The sequence below is a fragment of the Penicillium citrinum genome, assembly GCF_028827155.1.
Source record: "Penicillium citrinum strain IBT 23319 chromosome Unknown utg000003l:1.0-4596430.0:1.0-4598250.0, whole genome shotgun sequence".
Taxonomy (NCBI): Eukaryota; Fungi; Ascomycota; class Eurotiomycetes; order Eurotiales; family Aspergillaceae; genus Penicillium; species Penicillium citrinum.
Genome location: NW_026622688.1, coordinates 4,017,334 through 4,037,411, shown reverse-complemented (window position 1 = coordinate 4,037,411; position 20,078 = coordinate 4,017,334). Strand labels below are relative to the sequence as shown.

The following is a 20,078-nucleotide window of genomic DNA, read 5'->3' as shown; positions in this document are numbered from 1 at the left end:
GTTTGGCACAAAGCAGGGAATTGACCTTGGTATGTTGGTTAGCCCAGACACTAGATCTTGGACTAGCAGCGTTAGGGCGATCATGAAGAGATCCACAGGTGAAACATTGCGACTCCCAGGAAAATCAGCGGCTTTGTTGTCTCGCAGATTGAGGGGGTATACGTAATGCTTAAGACGCAAGAGGGGAAGTGAGTTGAAAAAAAAAAAGTCTTACATTACGATAGTTTTGAGGGCATTGACAGGGTTGAATATCCAACAATACTCCAAACATTACAGTACATGGTAGATAGGCGTCTGTTATAGTGACAACACCATCTATCGCACTTCCCCTTATCTTTTCTATTACAGTCTGACATATTTTTCCCCTTCCTCTTTTCATTTTCATTTTCATTTTCATTCTCCCTGATTATCTCCCTCTCGCTCTCTTTCATTCATTCACCCACATTCTGCGTATTCTTGCGGGGGGGGGGAGTGCCACAGCGGGCTTCGTCACTTTCGCCGCAAACGGTCGCGCTTTCCTTTTGTTCCTGACTGTTTCTGCTTCTACTCCGTACTCAACAACCAAACTCACTCCACAACTCTCCCTCTTTTCTCTTCTCTTCTCTTCTCCTCTCCTTTCTCACTCTCCTCTTCAATCCTCATACACTCTCTCGACTGTTTCCTATTTTCTCTCTTATTCTCTCCCTCCCTCTCTCTCTCTCTCTCTCTCTCGCTCGCTCTCTCTAGGCCTGGTTCTTCTGCTGGCGAGAAGTTCCTGGCCTCATCCCAATGCCTTTCTTCAAACAGCTTCGTCGCCGATCCAAGGCTAATTTCAATCCTACCGACTCCAAATCTCCTTCAACCAAGGTGGAAGTTGTCTCGGGCAAATCTTCCTCCACGATCGACACGTCTTCCCACAGCTCCATCACTCCCCCATCGTCGATCAAACCCACTCTGTCCTCACCAAACCTCCCTTCCCTGTCCGAATCCTCCAATGGAACCAGCATCACCAGCACTACTAGCACACCTCTTCCCCCTCCCCCACAACGGCCTGGTCCTTTTGTAACCACCCCATCCCAACGAAACAGTGTCGTGGTACGTCCAGCCTAACCCATACATCGCTGCATACATGTATATAAATACATATTTATAAATTGAATCATCACTAATTCGTTATCGCAACAGGGAAGCTCCTCCTCGTCTATTAACGGAGTCTATCGATCTCCTGTCCCTAGCTCACCTTATGCGCCAAGGATTGTTTCAATCTCAGATAACAATTGGGTAAGTGCTGATGCTCTGCATGATCATCAAACCAGCGAGCTCTCCAGACTAATCATCCTTCTTCCCAGGTTCATCAAAAAGTACTTCTCATCTATGGACAGGTTGGAGATCCTCGTCAACACCCGCTGGACGGCAATGTGACTGTCTTCCACCACCAAGATAATTTCCCGTCGCTCGGCTGGCCCGTAACGGCATCCCATTTCAAAGCTCTCGTTCATCTGGTTCCGGGCCCCAATCGCCTGCGCTTCGATTTTGTCTCGCCTAAGCTGTCGACCGGAAGCACATACCCCGCTGTACATTCTACATGGATAAATATCAACTACCTGCCGTTGGTCAACTCTCCACCGTTGCATCTGGTCGTTCTCCTAGGCAAGGACTCGGAGGGCACGTACGATGCTGTGCCAGAGAGGCAAGAGCGGGAAGGAAATGGTCTCGAAATGGCAATTCGAAAGTACCGAACAGCGGCATACCTTTGGCAGGCATTCACTGGAGAGCAAATGTATCGCAACAATCTCGGCCGTCGTTGCTTTAGGTTCGAGGAGGAGTGGCAATCGGGTAGTTTGAGTCGCCGGGATTCGGCCGCTGGACAAATGCGAAACGAAGCCAAGGTCCACGTTATTCGCTCTGATAAGACCGTCGCTGAATTGCGGGATCTTAACATTGCTCAGCAAAATAAGGACGCGAAAAACAAGGACGAACTCTTCAACATCGCAAAAGATGCTGTGCGCAAGCATTTTCATGCAAAATCCGGCCAGCACCAGTACGTCTCTGTATTGCTCCTCGATTCCCATTGGGACACAGGATCGCAAACCATCACTGGTCATGCTGCCCTAGGCTCTGGCGATGACGATATCAAGATGGCCATTTTTGGCTCACATTGCTTGCAAAGCTACCCATCATGCTTGGAAGAAGTGGTGGATGCATTCTCTGACTGCACGAGGACAGACACTAACTTTGTGGCCAACGACAGTGGGGAGGCCGGCTCGAACTGGGAGTCTGCTAATCTAGGAATCGGCGCTCATCTCCATGAAGTCGGTCATCTCTTCGGGTGCCCCCATCAAGAAAACGGTATCATGTTGCGTGACTACGTACAGCTCAATCGATCCTATTTGACAAAAGAGCCTTTCTCAACTCGGACCAAAGCGCAAGGCCTGAAGGTCTGTCTGCCGAATGATGAGTGTGGATGGCATCGCTTGGATGCGCTGCGTTTCCGATTCCACCCTGCCTTCCGTCTTCCGAATGACGCCCCAGTCAGCGCAGATGACAGTGTTCAAGTATGGCCAGTGGAAAATGGCAAGATCTTGTTCAGTGCATCATCGGGAATTGCGTTCATGGAATTGTATAAGGAGGGTGATGAGTTCTGCCACGAGTATATCGAGTACCTTAACACCGAATCAAGCCCCAATGGTCTACCAAAACAGATCACTATTACCGAAAGTGAGCTCCGACAGAAACTCTTTGGAACCGAAAAGGAGAAGAAGAAGAAGATTCGACTGGTGGTCTTTTCTGGCGCGTTGGGTAGCTACACCGTTGAAGATGTGGGAGCTCTCAAGTCAAAAAGCTCTTTGGTCAAACTGCCCAAAAGCCAGACTGGCTACAAGAGTGGAATACTGGGTCATTCCAGCATGGAAGGCAGCGAGCCTCAGCAGCTTCTTCTCGAATCGGCTTTTGTCAGTACGAAGCTGCTCACGTCCATCAAAATCTACCATGGCCGTGCTCTTGACGGTCTTGAATTCTGCTACGAGGACATGACTAGTCAACTCTTTGGAAAGCGTGGCGGCAAGCCTGGCGGTGACGAGTTCGTGTTGGATGTTCGGCGTGGAGAGATTCTACTTGGATTTTACGTCCGAGCTGGACTTTGGATCGATGGAATAGAAATTCTTACTAGCCAAGGGAGAAAGTCTGGCTTTTTTGGAAATGCCTCCGGCGGGTCAGGGTAAGTTCTGAGATTTTCCTATCGAGAGATCTAGACTTTGTACAGGTACTCACATCTTCCAGGCACACTTTGATACCACCACTGGGATACAAGATTGCAGGTGTCTCTGGATCCTGTGGCTCTTGGGTTGACGGATTTTCTCTCATCATTCAGCACTGAGTACCCTCAGTGCATCATATCAGCTAGTCTCTCAACCCCTCCAGGCGGAGCACGACACGATATCTTTTTGTAACTTCACACCTTCATCGCCGGATTCACATTCTGGGCAACAGATCCGGCCAGGTTGGTCAGCACATATACACGTGATTCTGCCAGATTCCGGATGTTTTGTTCATAACTCTTTGTTTTTTTTTATTTGGAATGGCGTTTTGGGGTGCGGTAGCATTGACTACATATTGCACTGGTTCCTTCTGCTTGCAACTTCGTGAGGGAGCTACAGATATTTTGTACAAGGAACATTTCATATTGAGCCGGCAGTTTATAGAAAGTAATATCATGGACTGGGCATTCCCAGCAAATCAATACCCGATCAATTGCGAGTACATTCTCTACATAAAGATTTTTCTTCTGTGTCAAGATTCACAAATTGTACTTTGTACGAGATGCATGCGCATTTGATATCATACTTGTAGCCGTGATGTAATTTGCGCCACAGTAGCAGAGTACAATTCACAATCTCCTCAACACAGCCACACTCGGCTTCAGAATATATTACTCTATCGACGAATAAAAAAGTCTCGGGTAGAATACAGCGTGAAATGTTTGTATTTTTGTGTAGCTACAATAACATAACATATGTACATTACTGAGTGGAATTCACCAAATACCCAGGATTCAATCCCCATTACATAGCTGCTGGAGCTTACCCCATACATAGCAAACACCGGGGTAATTTAATTGGTCGGAAGGAAGTGGCGGAAATAATGGCCAATCGATATTGGAGCCGGTGGGGTAGCGGCCGTGGATCAGCGGTGCATTGGATGATCTTGGATGTATGTACTGTGTACATAGTACATAGTACAGTATGAAATGTAATATCGATTTGTTGGGGTTTGTCGTTATTTGAGATTAATCGACATGAAGTACGAGGTACCCGTTACACTAATCTCGATGCCGGCATGTAAATGTAGCCCGACGTACCACTCAGTAAGGCTAATGCTCTATGATCTGCTTGGGCTTCAATTTGACCTCATGCATTGTATGGACTTGCAGTGATGCAATCTCAATTTTGTACAGTACAGTATCTCTAGATCTTACTGTAGTAAGTGCAAGACTTATTCGTACTATTGTAGTATCCTAACTCCATGATGTAATTGTAGATCTTTATATGTTGAAGCTATAATAGCAAGAGTCCTATAGTTACAGTATCGTAGTTAGTCAATATGTTGTGTAGTTATGTATGTAGTATCTACTGGATATGCACCATCACTCATCCTCCAAATCCGATCATAGCCATGCAATAATGCTTCTAACTAACTACTAACAGTTAGTAAATGACACTGGCAGATACACATCCGTCCATGCTGCAACGTTAAGAACCATCTGACTGCTTTTTGCCACACCTTTTCTCCCCCGCTTCACGACAGAAACTCATTCGTCTATCAATGCATTCCGCCCGTCCCGCTCCCCGCAAGCTCTGTCCTCTCTCATTACTTCTTACTGCCTTGTGGCTCGATGTGGCGCATATTGACTCAGAGTCGGATATCTGAGTCCGCAGTGGCGATATCTGTGTATAATTTGACTGGCTCTTTTGGTGTGCCTTCTTTTATTCGGTCGCACACATGCGACTCTCTGACACTTGTCCCGTCTTCCATTATTAGTCCCGGTTGCGATGGCGGCAGTAGCCACGGCGATCATTTCTTACAGTATGTATACATCTACACATACTATGTACAGTATACAGTGCTGTATGGATCTACGGGATACCCCTGTAAATATGTACATACTGTACGAAGTGTACAGAGCAGTGGTTTGACACCGCAGGTGGATAAAACATCCGCCTCTACTGCAACCCCTCACTTTATACAATGAGTACATACAACTGTATATAATACAGTTGTACTATGTACAGCAGCTAGTAAGCTATATGGTGACCGCTTGTCAACTAGGCGCCAGGCAGAGGCCCAAGCTCCTATCTGATGGCGCAGGGCTGCGATGATCTCCGACTGTTCAAAGTTCAGGGGAATGCAGCATAGTATCATACTACTGTATACGTTCAAGTTGGATTCAATGTGTTGTGTTCTGACATACACAGTATGTATATTACAGAGAATGACCGAGTCAGGCTCACTCGGTGATCGTCCGTCACCAGGCTGATTTGGTCGATCTGGCCGATCTGTAGCTGATTCGTGTACGCACTGTACTGTCCACTGCAGGGGGGGCGGTGACTAGAGAGCACACTCGACCGAATAAGTAGACGCTTCGTTTTCGTGTTTGCGCCTTGGCCACATTGAATACATCGCTGGCACGAGGGGCATCCACACCAATATTACATGCTCCGGACTGTGATCTGTGATCTCAAGACTTCATCCAATCAAGACCTACATAGACCTGACATCGGGTGAGTTTTCCGCTCCGTTTATACCGGCGTAGTAAACATTTACATAGTGTAACGCAAATGGAATTGCAGATTGAAGTCATACAAGAGGAGACAGAGAGACAAAGGGACAGAGACAAAGAGAACTGTCAAACCAGAGGCTGGAAAACGAAAAAGCAAACAAAAGAGTGCATCATTGAGTATCCTCAAATGCGCCGTTTGTCGATTCAAATCCCGAGAATTGAGCGATCCCTTTCACTTAATCCCAGAATGGTCGGTGGCGGTTACGCCCATGTCAATATTCTCCCCGAAACCGTCGGATGACACAGGTGGCTTTTCAGCCCAGTATTATATAGTAGTAGTTATACAGTATTATACTACGCGTATACTATAGTTCTCAACGTTCTACTGTAGTTGCCGACCTTAAATTTCGAACCGAACCAAAATCAACCGCCGCAGATATCCGTCTCTTGTCAGTACTTACTTCTGATTGGTGGAAAACACCTGGAAACAATATCCTGACGTCAACAACTTTACAAACCGCCTGAAAGGGTAATTACTTTCCTAATAAGGCGGATCAAAGAGGCTTCAGAGAAGATTTCGAAATGGAATCTTCAGAATTTTTTCCTCTATGGATCACGATATTTGTAATGGATGATGCGATCTTTTCGATCGGAATAATCGGGTGTATCTTTGCCCCGGCCGGATGGCGAAATGTACTAATGGTCGGCATACACTCGCTTACAATTTTTGCTTCTATATTTTCTCGAACAATTCAATTAAGAATGGTTCGAATTGTTATGTACGTACAAAAGCCAAAATGGAATCAAAATAGTGTATGCAACTAGGACTTCGTACTGTAGTATTTACAATTGATAATGCTCTCCACGAATGCATACGTACAGAAAGTACATACCTTAGGGGCAGAAGCCACGATAGAGCGAGCATCGTTGCCGTTTTCGATCAGAGTGGCTCCATTCCTCTTCAAAAGGAGGCTCGGAAGGAAGAGCCAGCCAATCAGAGCTTGTAGTCTTCTCCCCGTTGATAGTGTCCGAACGTACATAGTACACCACAGCATTTATGTAGCCTTTTAGAATAATTTCAATATCAAAAGGGCTCGATTTGCAGATTGCGATACGACTGGGAGTAGTTAAATATCTTTCTTCTTCTGAAGAAGCAATTCAACGACCACTCGGAGAACTCGAATCAATACCGAATACTCCGTACGGTGTACGGCGATAGCTAATCGAAGATCTCCTGCCAAGCTGCCCCAAGGTGGATCACCCGTGCGCGTTCGGTCATGTATCGTATTAAGCACGTGCTCCGAATCACCCGAACAAGATCTACGACTCCTGATTCGTGGGATGGCATCCCGGCAATAGCACAGCATAGAGCAAGCCCGTCGAAGTGTATGAATCGGTATTGTCAGTGTCTGTAATACGCCATCAGTAACATTGTTTGTTACTCGCCTCTCTGAATTCCTACTGTATGTATACAGCATACATGTTGATGGGGTAGTATTACTGTAGTCTGTAGACACTATACTTCATAATGCAGGATAAGGCTGACATGGCGGATGAACGCGTTTCGAATAGATGAGAGGTCACGTCAATGCCCCCGTCGTTGGATAGTTCCTCAATCGAGCCACGTACAGTATCGTGTATAGACAACGCAGAGTTTACAGTTTGTATGTGCTTACCCTGACGACGATCAATTGAACCATGATCAGATGATGTTAGAGTTATTGCTTCGCGGCAGTAAGTCGGCACGACCACTGCGAATCTGTCTCGTCCATGGAACCAATGTGGCCGTGCTGATGGAGTGATTGGCGGCTACTGAGCCCAAGCTCTACTGTACAATACTGTGTATACATAGTGTGGCTTGTTGTTGCCCTGCATTAAGCAGGTGCTTATAATTCTCTGGGTCAGATCTTCACTCCCAAAGTTAGGTTTCCTTCCATTGTACAGTATGTACGACAAGCTCCATAGAATGTGCATCTCCAATTCTGTTCTTAGAGTTTTTTTTTTTTATTGTATGACATACACAGTACTATGTTAGCCACTTAGTCCAGAGTATGGAGTATAGAGCATACATATTAATCGGAGTTGTATGTACACTCATGAATAGGTGTGTATGTGTGTATGTGTGTACACGTTGAGATTCGCAACATACGAAATCCCGCTGCCTGCGGCTCTAACTGAAATAGCATGTGGCTTTTATGATTCATGCAGACATACCCTACTACAGGTACAAGTACAGTAGGTTGTAGTATCCATGTGTAGTGATTGGTTTCGCCAGTGGCCAGTACCATCCTCGTTCCCACCGCCACTTCCGCCACCGAACTCGAGAATGTCAGATGCTTCTACAGTACAGTAAGTGCATCGCAAGGATAGAAGTATAATCTAGGTAATTCTTGTAGAAGTCGTTTTCTTTGTAGATGTATATACAGAAGTTACTTAGCACAATACAACCTCAGGCAGCAAGGCAGGTATGGGCGGCTCTAGTTCTCTCAAACGGTGTGGGGGACCCGAGGCAGTGGTAAGCATGGGTTATGGGTTATCGATAGACGGAAATTCTCCGGCTGGTCCCCAACGATGCCTCGAGAAATTTGACACGCGAGAAAGGCCCAAAGAAAAAAAAATCAAATTGAATAATGTATACTGTATGGTAAGGGGGAACTCCGAGCAAATGATGACGTTGTTGTCCGCACTGGGAGAAAGGAAAGACGGTCATTCTGTACTTTACTTTACGGTACTCCGTACTGTAGAGTGGAATCCCCGGTGATACCCCTTGATACACGACAGTGTTTAAATTACCATGTCTGGCCCCAGTTGTTTGATTTGTTGTTATTTCATGTATTTTGTATTTTATATTTGTAATATTGACCGATCTCCACTGAATACTCCTTTCAGTGTATGTACTCTCGTGCGGTACCAATCACTTCCATTCTATATCCGAAATCTCCAGATTTATAAAAAGAAAATTAGCCACAGGAGAAAAAAAAGAAAAAGAAAAAGAAAATAGGGTAGCCTACCATCCTCGGATGTGGCTCCTGGTCCTTATCGTACAAGTGGCGACCCTCTTCTCTTTTGCTGCTCAACATTGTAACTAAACTAACACTGTGTTTCCTCAACTCCACAGCAGCATCTTTCCTCTTCCTTTCTTCCTTTTTCTGTTTCTCTCTCTTCCTCTCTCCCCCCTTCCCCAACTTTTTCATCCAACCACATTGGTCCTTACAAGTGTGGCTCAGTGGATGTCAAATATTGGTGCTTCACATACTTCTTTCATTATTGGAGGCTCGATGGACCGTACCATCTTTTCTATACTTTTCTTTTTCCCATTCTAGTCTCTTCGTCATCCACCGTCCTTCCGTGTTCCACCCCTCCCACCCCTCGCCGCTCTGAATCATTCTCCATCATCTCGTGATAAAAAAGGGGTCTCGTCGCATACTTCGAACACTTCTTTCGATTTGATATTTTTTTTTCCCTTTTGGCCCTCTTTCCTTTCCCCTCCTCCTATACCTTCGACTTTTCCATTCCTACTTGGGGATTTTCCGCAATCATCGATATTTATCTTAAAGAGTCTCCGCACTACTTTTTACTCTTTTGGAGGCTCGCATTTCTCTATTCCGCTTACGCGCAATTTTGATTTAACCAAATAAACTTTCGACATTGACCGACACAAAACCGATTTGATGAACACATTCTATCATCATTATACAGAGAAACTCGTTTGAAGAAATTCGTGTTCGCAATTTCCGGACTGATTGAGTGCTCTCTGGAGCTACCCGCCTGGAAGATCGAATCTCGAACTAGCGGGAAGGGGAAGTCTTAAGGGAGAAAAAAAGTTCTCCACTTACGGAAAAAGCGACCACTACACGACATTTTGGGATTTGAGGGATCTTTTGCAATCAGATGATTCTGCTGTAAAAGGCGTCTTTTTTCTTCTCTTCTCTCTCTCTCCTATCTCTCTCAAACCCCCCAACTGTGTGAATTTGTCTTGTGAACATTCACCAGTCCATCCGCCCTCCATGTTTCGTAACCGGTGAGTCTCCGCCCCCCCCCAATTACAATTAGTCGGACCACGGACAGTCACTAATTACTTTTTTTTTCTTTGACAGAAACAGTCAGCAGAAGCCTGATGATGATTTTATCAGTCGCTTCCAGCAAACATTCTCCGAGATCGTTCCGCGACGTGAAGGCGAAAATGAATATGACCATCACTCTAATTTGGGCCCGGGAAGGTATGTGGACTCAAGAATTGTCATCCATGATCCAGGCCCGATTGACTTATGCCCCATTCACAGATTCACGGGAAATCATGACCCAAACTTGAAGATGGAGGATGTCAGTATGAAATTTAGCAATGAACGAACCCCTCGCAACCTTCAAGATCTCAACTTCAGTCCTTCATGGATGGACCCGGCCGCCATGCAAATGATGTCTTCGTTTGCCGGACAGCACCCTGGATTCTATACTCCTAATTCAGGAGGCATGGGTGCTGTATTTCACAATCAAGCCGGAGACCTCCACACACCGACTGCCGGTCTAAATATGATTACGCCACTCTCTCTCGCGAACCCTATGCCGGGATCTCATCCGTCTAACGGCCATCCCGTGCATCTCGACCAACAGTTCAACCCACACTATCTCCCGCCACACATGCCAGATATCAATCCCTACATGCAACAGGCCTCGTATGCGCCCAGCGCGTTTTTGCATAGGGATTCTTTCGATGCCATGGACGAATCTTCCGATAATCGATCTCTGAATAGCATTCCCGTCGACCAAGAATCCAACATCACAGCCTCTACGGACCACTCAAGCACAATGAATGTGTCATACGCTGAAGGCGAAAAGTAAGCCCCATCCTCACCTGGAACAAATCCTCTCTGATCAAGTGCTAACTGTAATATAGCTTTCGTTACAATGTGACCTTACGAGCACCAACGGCAATGGTCAAGCATAAACGAGAAATCCCAATAACTTACCTGAACAAGGGACAAGCCTATAACATGACAGTGATTGACTCTAACCCGCCAATGATTAGCTCCGAGCCTATCAAATACCGCACATTCGTCCGCGTCTCATTTGACGAAGAAGAGCAAAGGGCAAAGCCGGCGATATGCTGGCAGTTGTGGAAGGAAGGCCGGGGCATGAACGAGTCACATCAACGCGGAGGCAAGCTCCTGGCCGTGGAATATGTTGAGCCTTTGCAAGGCGGCGACAGCAACAAGCACCGCCAGATTGAAATTGAACAAATGTCATTTGATGGGTTTTGCGTTACCTGGACGGCTAACCCAGGCTCCGGTGCTTCTGACTGCACTATTCCCGTGCGATTCAACTTTTTATCTACCGACTTCAGTCATTCCAAAGGTGTCAAGGGCATACCGGTCCGATTGTGCGCAAAAACCGAAATCATATCGCCAGGAGAAGATTCAGGTGTCGTCCGGGAAATGGAAGTTTCATACTGCAAAGTCAAATTGTTCCGCGACCATGGCGCCGAGCGCAAACTATCTAACGATGTTGCCCACGTGAAGAAGACGATCGAGAAGCTGAAGCAACAAATCGCACAGGCAGAGTTGGGTGGTGGATATGGCAAGCGCAAGCGTGGTAGTGCCGCGAACATTAAGGACCGGTCTATGAAGGGCTCGAAGCATAAACGAACATGGTCGAATGGTTCTCAGGATGGAGCCTCAGACAAAATGTCTCTTGAAGATGATCTTCAAGCCAAACTCGTCGTTATGCAAGACATGTTCTCATCAACACGCAATGTGAGCGTTCTCGCGCTTCGTGGTGAATTGGAAGATGATCCCGATCTTTTCCCAGTTCGACTACCAATCGAAGGGGAGAAGCTCAATACCGACGGGTTGGACCGCCAAAGCAAGAGTGCTTCTCATTCTATGGAGTCTTTGATTCTCTCACCGAGTAGCAGCAATGCTTCTTTGAACTCCCCCCGTCTAGGTGCTTTCAAGAGATCTGGAATCCAACGAGTCCCTACGAATGATTCAAAAGTTGGCTACCTCGAGGCTATCGATATCGATCCAACATATCGTCCACCAGCAGAGCGACCCCCCAAACCGAGTAAGTCTTTGCCCCATTGCCATACTGCCGTTGTCTTCAAGTATTAACAACACTAGTTGCATGCTTTTACGTCAGATTTTCTGGAAATGAACAACAGCCCGCCTATTATCGAGCGATCTACCTCACCGAACGCACCGTACGAGACCTAATGAAGAAGATTTCCGAAAAGCAACACATCGATCCATCCCGCATTGCTCGTATCCTGCATGTCAATCAGAATGGACTGCGAATAATGGTCGATGATGATGTTGTGCGTGAGCTTCCAGAAGGACAAGACATGATTGCCGATATTTATGAAGCTCAAGGCCCTGGTGGCGGCTTTCCCGATTCTCCGATGGAGATCAAATTAACCTATTAATTCAACTCTCGCGACACATAGATAAAACGATCTCTTGAGTATTGACCTCGCGGTACTCGCTCAATGGCAGACCTTAAGCATCGTCTCGGCTTCTTTGCCGTGGACTAGCTTACCATCCACTCTACCTGAATATCGATTGCACCTGGTGTGTAAATCGATTCAGGGATCTCTCGCTCGCAACCGACATCCTGCAGCTATCTCATTTTTGTCCAGTTTTTTCTTTTTCCAATCGATATATCACTGGGCGGCTATTCATTTTGGGGGCGTTGGATAGGGAGACAATACACGAGTCTTCCAGCAATGGTACCGATACCCTGTCAACATATGATTTGATTGTTTTCATTTTACTATTATATTCTTCGAAATTTTCATGACTTTAGCCTCTCATATCATCCATGGAGTTTGTTTTCTTCCCCTCACGGAATATGAATTTGACGATCATCATGGTGATTGTCTGATACACAAACGATTTTACTTTTGTTTTCCAAGGCTTCTCTTTCACCGTCATGAGTTTTGTTTTGGCACAGGTATGAAACACGACGTTGATATCGCTGGTCCTATATTGGTTGAATTTGCTTGTTCCCGACTACATCTGTCTCTCCATTTCGCCTTGTTGAGCATTCGGTTGCCTGTCCTACTTGATTCTTCTCATGTCCTTTGTCTGAGGCGCGTAATTACTCGGACTTTGGATCATTTGTTACATATAGTCGCTAGTTTTAGGACGGGGTTATAAACCAAATGTTTACCCAGGCACGCAAATTTGACGGCCCTACCGCTATCATCAAGCAAATTGACTTCAACCTGTTGTACTCCGTAGAATGTTTCCACAATCTTCAAATTTTCATGATGATCAGCCTTAAAAAAGACGCAATCAAATCTTTGACTAACCCCACTACGATCGTCATCTTCATAAAATCGAAAAAAGAAGAAGAGGGTCTATTCTTGACTAGTGTACTCGGTAAATGGAGCTGAGTTGGGGTAACGCAAGTGCCAGTACGTACGTGGCTAAGTCCAGTAACAGATCCAAGCTAGCGGCAGGGAAAACTGCCGAATAGGAATGGGTCTCTCTCTCTCCCCCCCTCCCCCCTGGTCTCTCTACTACAGTATGTACTATGTATGTACAGTATGTACACTCGGGACCTTTCCAGACCCAGACCCTAGACCCTCAAAATTCAGTCGAAATTTACCATCCTACGAAGATATTTTCTCTTGGTGGCGTGGCCTGCTCAGCATTTCCATTTGTAGCAATTGTAGACTTTCGGGACCCCACCCCCAGAGCCGGTCCCAGCAACCAGGCAACGAGTTCAGGGCTGTTGAGATGAAAGCCACGGGTCGAGCCGACTAAATCTGAGAGGAGGCTCCATGAAATTCCATGGTCGATATGGATCGAAGGTATCCAGTATGATTGGTGGGCTCTGGGCCCGGAGAAAGAAGACAATGGGCCACATATGTACGTGCGTACTCCGTACTTTCGGTCAAGGAACATTAATGATCAGGCTCGGCCTGCCGGTGGAGAAATAAACCCGCTGTCATGAACGGACTTACCATCTGTATGGGCCATCTAATTTGAAATTTCTTCTCATTATGAATGCTTTAATTTCGGAGACGGTTGTCTGTATTTTGATCGTTGCAATGCTATAGGTTGGTTGGTTGGGCTTGGTTCGGTAATTGCGTAGGCCAAAGCACCGGCTGTAGATACCTCGTCAAGTATGTACAGTACAGTAGGTCAATTAGTAGCAATTGCGGCTTCATCTAAAAAGGATCAAATGTACATCTCTTGGCCTTACAATTCCGAGATTTGATTCCACCTGTTTCATATTGGGAGAGCTATAGGGAAACTTCGTTGCGAGATCTCCATTTCCTGTTTCATTTCTCTTGCTGCTCCTTTCCCGTGCGTATACAGTGCAATACATTGTCCTATTTGTATGTACCTATTACTACTAGAATGTATATTATGTAAAACATCCATTCTAAATATACTAAATCGAGGCTCGATTTCCTGACGTCAATGAATCTTCTCTTTAATATACTGAGTCCAGTGAGACAGCCACAAAATGAGCAAATTCGTACGGGATATTCTGATACAATACCAGATATAGTTTACTGTGTATGTATCGTACTAGTTTGTATGTATGTATCGTGGACGGTCCAGATCAGTCTCCGTACCTGTCGATCCCGGAGATTCATCCATGCTCGTCCATAAGTAAAAAAAACCCTTACCTCTAGTTCATTTCCAGCCCCGAGCACGTAAAACCCCCACTTGCTGATCCAGATTACCCCTCTCTTCAACCCTTCAATCTATTCAAGATAAACACATTGACTATGTAACCCGGATTCTTTGCACACTGATTGAATAATTCTACAGGGGTATCAGTTTTCCCCGTTCAATGCCAAGACTCGCTTATTGAAATGACATCTTCCGGATAGCAGTTAATAGCGAAGCGATCTCAGCTACCAGAAATGACCCCACTTCGTGTTTTTCCACGCAGCTTGCCCCGTTACGGAGAACAGCGAAATCGGTTAAGTCAATTAGAGGGACGCTTACCAGTGCCACTAATACTGTATGTACCCATATTGAACTCGTCGTATGGCATTTGTATGGTAATTCAACGGCGGTTTTCTTCCCCTACTCCGCACGAGAGCTCCGCATCTCCGGGTCTCTTCGGCTTTCCGACCTACATATACTGTCTACACTAAGTGGTACTCAAACTCGGCCCGGTAATATTGTACTACTTTAGCTGTTGGTCTTACATGTCTCGAGTCTCGGTGTGGATGATGGGATTCGTCATCTTGAACCACCCCGCTAAGACGCCATTGCATCGGTTCAAAGTCTATATCGGGATATACAGTAGAAGATGTATGTAATTCTGTCATTGATATCTGTTAAGTTCCCCCAACGTGCCACATTAGCCCTAGACTGGCCGAGCTTATCCTTGTGGCGTCCAGCCACAGTTTCGTCATAGGGCTGATGATATATTGATGGTTTGTACCATTTGGCTGGTAAAGTCAACGTTCCCGAAACCCTGGGAACCATCTTCTACTTGTAACGACAGGGGCACTTGGGCCATGGTTCGAGTTTACGTTAAATCTGACCACATTCTAAAGCGACGGGTAGAAGTTGACTCAGGCCCAGAGCCTGAGGCACTCTGATAACCAGCTTACTCCTACTCAATACATCTTTGACCAATTGTCGATACTCAACAGTTCTTCGTCAGAAGTATATTAGTCTTTCCTACCGAGTCATTTGTTTGAATTCTGGCTTTTACATCGCATCTTATCCTGATCTTGCTTGGAAGAGTATCTTCACTTAGTTCTCTATATTCCGCTCATCTGCGAACATCGACCAAATAATAGCACAACTAGCGAAGCTCTAAGAGTAACCATACTAGGCCAAGGGTACATAAAAATTGCTGTCATTCTCCTTGCTGCGGGCTGCCTGCTTTTCGTCATAATACATCACCTAGACCTCTATCTTATATTGACCATGCCCATGTTTGATAACCATAGTATAATCCCAATAAATAAAACCACATCTCGTTCCAAGCAATTGAGTGTGCTCTTACTCATTTGTGTTGGAGAATAGTTCTACTCGCTCTTTCCTTTTTGGTTCGAGCCGCACGAACTTAGCAGATCTATGCGAGGAAGATCTATGCTTGGAAGGCACGACTCCTATACACGCGTGACTTCCAAATTCAGATTAACTGTCTGTCATTCACTTGTTTACCTCCCCCCCCCCCCCTTCTCTCTTCTTCTTCTCTCTCTTTTCACCACACTGGCTTACTTCCACCGTGTCTATCTACGCAATCAACCTCTCTCGTTTCTGACCTCTGGTCACTAATACGTATCTTCACTCGCTTGAATTTCGTTTGTTCACTCTCAATATGAAGTTCAATATGAGCCAGATGATGGTCATCTCGATGCTCATGCTCCTGGTGACCTTGGTGATGGGCTCAGACAGTAAGTCTTTCTGTTTCGTTTCATCTCAAATCCCTTTCTTTGAATCTTTTCGCTTTGTCCTGCATAATATACTGCTAAAATGAACTTCTGGCTTACTTTTCTCAGACGTGAATGCCTTTGAGCAGCTTCATCGACGTGAAGGCTCTGCTCAAACTGCTGAGGAGCCTTTTTCCGTCACTCCGGTTCCTCTGACTGTAACTGTCACCATCACTGAGACAGATACTGTCACAGATTACATTCATACGACTGTTTCCTTCGTCAACACCTGCTCAATAGATTCGTCCGCTTGCACCCCTACTGAAGGCAGCTCAGACAGTCCAATCATCTTGACTCAAAAGACCATTGAGACTAGCACAATTACTGTATTTTCCACTGAGGCTGAATGCACTTCTGCAGGATCAACTGCAAAGTCCTCCGGCATTGAGGCCACCGTAATTGATACCAAATGCATTGAAAGTACGACAGAGACCATGCCCCCTGCAACTGTGACTGAATGCCCTGGCGAGAAGGGCGGCTGCGCTTCTCAGGCTCCTGGAGCCAGCCAGTCAAGCCCAAGTGTGACTGAAGAATTCGTCACCAAAACACTCACAATGACTACATGCCCTCACAGCGGCTCTTGCACTGAGACGCTCACCACCTTGGTTACACCCATTGCTCATCCTGGTACCGGCACAGGGCTGATGCCTGTTCCTACTGGTGGGATCTATGTCAACACCACCGAAAAGGCTGTGACTTCCAAGGCAACTAATCCCTCAGAGTCCACTGGAAGCAAGAGTCCCAGTGGCCCTACTTCCACGGCAACTCATCCTCCCAAGTACAACGGTGCTCTGGCTCAGCAGACCACCATGGGTCAGATACTTGCTCTGGTTGGCTTCATCGTGATTCTCCTCGAGTACACGTGAAGTATCACTTTCAAGAGGTCATTATCGGTATGCTGACCAAGGCATTCAATGGTCAAATGACCTCCAGAACATTCGCAGTGGAACTGCGTCATTAATGTTTTCAATTTCTTTTCAATTCGTTATTTCTTCTTGTCAAATGTTTAGGGGACATATGGGTTTAATGAACCATGTTTCATTAGTTGCTTTTTTTCATGTTCTGGGATGGGTTTATTATCGTCGTACTGATCAGACGATTTTCTGAAAAATCTCCGTTGATTTTGTTATTAGATAGTGCCGACTAGCGGCGAGATCAAATCAACGTTGAGCTATCAATTGTACAAGTAAACGATACAAGTGTACACATTTATTTTCCAATACCGCTACCTCATTCCTCTTGCCAACCTATATTCTCCTGCTCAGTCTGTCCGGGAACGTCATCATTGGTTCGCTCAGCTTGCTTTCTCCACAACAGGGCCAAATAATCTGATGTCGTCGCTTCATCAATTGACTTATCCTCTCGAGCTTTCAAAAATCTGGGGAACCTGAGACTGAGACCCCTCTCTTCACTGACCAACCCAATAGCCGCCGGGTACGTCGGACTGAGAGTGATATCTGCAAAGGCCATCTCCCAGACCTCCTGTGGCTCAAACCAGACATCCGGCTCGCCATTATATTGCACCCAGCTGGGCCGCGAGATAACATTCGGACTACCCTCAGCGTACTTTTCTTTATTGGCAAGGTAGAATTTGTCGGTAAAGCCGGACATGCACTTGGTGACAGCTTCCAAGACACCCGATTCAGGATTTCGGACTGCAAGAAGGATTGGAGACCACCATTTGGCTTTTCGGCCTTGACCATGCCACCCTGCCACGGGAATTAAATCAAGGGTCTCTGAAGAGGTACTGTAATCCTTTTTGACTTTGAGCCAGGATTCCAGACGTTTGTCCGGCTCATAGGTGGATAACAGGGCTTTGCGCCGCGTGGATTTCTCTTTCGCCGGTTTGATGGTTTCTGCCGGCTCTATCGGTTGAGTGGTGGCACCCGGAAGACCATTATCACTGCTAAGCTCTTGCACCGCGCCGTTATTCTTGATCGTATTGTCAAGGACCTTGACCATAATACCTTCGCATTTCACGTCTGTCGCACTTTTGAAGAATTCAAGTACAGTCTCTGAATTAGCGGACGTAGCATCAATGCTCTTGACCCACGTGAATCGGTTAGGTATTTCGACAAAGAGGCTCCGAAGTAGCTCGCGTCGTTCGCGGAATGGTCGGTCCAATAGAGGCTCTCCATTGAGATACATCAAATCGAAGGAAAATAAACACACATTGACAGTGATGGCGCCGAGCTCAACATTTTTCTTTGCTCGGTTTGTCAGAGTTTGGAAGGGCTGTAAATCGCCCGTCGCCTGATCCACAGCCACGACCTCTCCTTCTAAGATAAAGCTAGAAACACTTTCACCTCGAATCTGTGGCACCAAAGAAACAAGATCAGGGTATTTTTCGGTCATAAGTTCGAGATGGCGAGAAAATATCGAGACTTTGCCCTTTTCATCGCAATGTACTTGGGCTCGTTGCCCGTCGTATTTGTACTCGCAGCTGAAGTCTCTCCCTTGTAATTTGGTCAACATATCGGAAAGATCCCGGGTGATGCTGCCCAGCATCGGCCTTAGAGGAATGTGTAATGCTAGACCACACCGAATAAGAAGCTCTTCTGTTACTCCAATTTCCAATAGACATGGTACAAGGTCATTATAGTTAGGATGGCGGGCATATGATGCCTTGACAATCTCTTCAGCATTACCGTACATCTCGACGAGCTCATCCTTTTTTAAGCGTGCAATCTCTTGCTGAGATCGCACCTCGAATGAAGCTCCAGATGGCTTAGAATAGAGGAATGCACGCGCTAGTGCTATTAACATTGTCGTCTTGACTGCACCAATCCGCAGGTTTTGAACAAGCGTGCGAACAATATAACGGCTCTCCTCGGCACCACGTGTATCCTGCAGGAGCTTTTCAACAAGACGTTGTTTCATTTCTTGGCTACCAGATCCTTTGCTGGTGGCAATCTTCAACAAGGACTGGTATACGCCCTTGATCTTTAATGGTTTGGGCTTGACTAAAGTGAAGGCCTGGCGCTTCTTGGCCTCGAAAGCGACATCTCCAGCATCTCCGTGCTTATCGTAGAGCGTTTTTAACCCTTGATTATCGAGACCATATATCTTTTTCAGAGCTTTGGAGATGGACGAGCCGCCAAGTCCCAACTCTAGCTCATCGAATGGAGGTGAAATCGAATTGGTTGCCAACCAAACAGCGGGCAGTAAGCTAGAGGGGTCGACTTCAATTAAAATTCGTAGGAAATTAACTAGAGTGTCGACCGTTTTGGTTCGACTTGTTGTTGCATTTGCAAGGACAAATGCCCTCGTTAGAAGAGCGTAGGAAGCATCACCACCCTCGCCAGCCCAATGCGCTTGTAACTCGCTCACGTACTTGGACATGTCAAATACTTGTGGATTCTGATCGAGAGGAATCATCAGTGACATTGAATCCTCTGTACCAGCAGACGATTGCAATGAGAGTGTATTCTTTTTCGGTAATATCGATGAAGCTGTCGTTGTTGAGGTCGTATTTGTAGGGATCGCAGACGCTGATGTAGAAGTAGACTGCTCTAGATCTGCCGATGTAGATTCATTGCTGGCCGCGGCCGTAGCCGCTGATTGAGAAGTGTCCTCTTGATTCCATTCGGCTTGAATCTTGCGCGCCAATGCCTCGTCTGAAAGTGTCTGCTCTGTAGTCTCGGGTTGAAGCTCTGGCAGCTTAGGCTTCTGGACTGAGGGCCCCTTGAAAAACGACACAATGCTGCGCGTTTTGTGTGGTGAGTTATCAACGTCATTCTGCTTTCGCTTCTTGGCCGGGCTGGACATATTGCTCGTTTTTCTTTTATTGCATTGAAAAGTAGAGAAATAGCGGCGCCCGTTTGCCACTGAGGTCGAAAGAGAGCGGTATGTACGTCAGACCGAAAGGCGGAGATCGGCGATCAACAATCGCGACGACAGCTGGACCTTCCA

The 20,078-nt window shown here is 46.2% G+C and overlaps 5 protein-coding genes across 5 annotated transcripts; 3 read left to right on the top strand and 2 right to left on the bottom strand.

Moving 5' to 3' along the window:
* Nucleotides 1-768: 768 nt before the first annotated feature.
* Nucleotides 769-3,355, top strand: N7469_004743 (zinc metalloproteinase family protein; the record flags this gene model as incomplete). The annotated part of the gene is made up of 4 exons (XM_056643663.1): nt 769-1,074; nt 1,165-1,260; nt 1,329-3,196; nt 3,259-3,355. The coding sequence occupies 4 exons, from the start codon at nt 769-771 to the stop codon at nt 3,353-3,355; spliced, it is 2,367 nt and encodes a 788-aa protein (XP_056503075.1).
* A 3,006-nt stretch (nt 3,356-6,361) lies between these two features.
* N7469_004742 (uncharacterized protein) lies at nt 6,362-6,795 on the bottom strand (the record flags this gene model as incomplete). The annotated part of the gene is made up of 2 exons (XM_056643662.1): nt 6,362-6,451; nt 6,649-6,795. The coding sequence occupies 2 exons, from the start codon at nt 6,793-6,795 to the stop codon at nt 6,362-6,364; spliced, it is 237 nt and encodes a 78-aa protein (XP_056503074.1).
* A 2,967-nt stretch (nt 6,796-9,762) lies between these two features.
* N7469_004741 (grainyhead-like protein) lies at nt 9,763-12,173 on the top strand (the record flags this gene model as incomplete). The annotated part of the gene is made up of 5 exons (XM_056643661.1): nt 9,763-9,776; nt 9,853-9,975; nt 10,039-10,590; nt 10,650-11,815; nt 11,872-12,173. The coding sequence occupies 5 exons, from the start codon at nt 9,763-9,765 to the stop codon at nt 12,171-12,173; spliced, it is 2,157 nt and encodes a 718-aa protein (XP_056503073.1).
* Nucleotides 12,174-16,054: 3,881 nt separating this feature from the next.
* N7469_004740 (uncharacterized protein) lies at nt 16,055-17,032 on the top strand (the record flags this gene model as incomplete). Its single annotated transcript, XM_056643660.1, has 2 exons — nt 16,055-16,130; nt 16,236-17,032. The coding sequence occupies 2 exons, from the start codon at nt 16,055-16,057 to the stop codon at nt 17,030-17,032; spliced, it is 873 nt and encodes a 290-aa protein (XP_056503072.1).
* Nucleotides 17,033-17,396: 364 nt separating this feature from the next.
* Nucleotides 17,397-19,934, bottom strand: N7469_004739 (putative DNA ligase I; the record flags this gene model as incomplete). The annotated part of the gene is made up of 1 exon (XM_056643659.1): nt 17,397-19,934. The coding sequence occupies one exon, from the start codon at nt 19,932-19,934 to the stop codon at nt 17,397-17,399; it is 2,538 nt and encodes an 845-aa protein (XP_056503071.1).
* Nucleotides 19,935-20,078: the final 144 nt, after the last annotated feature.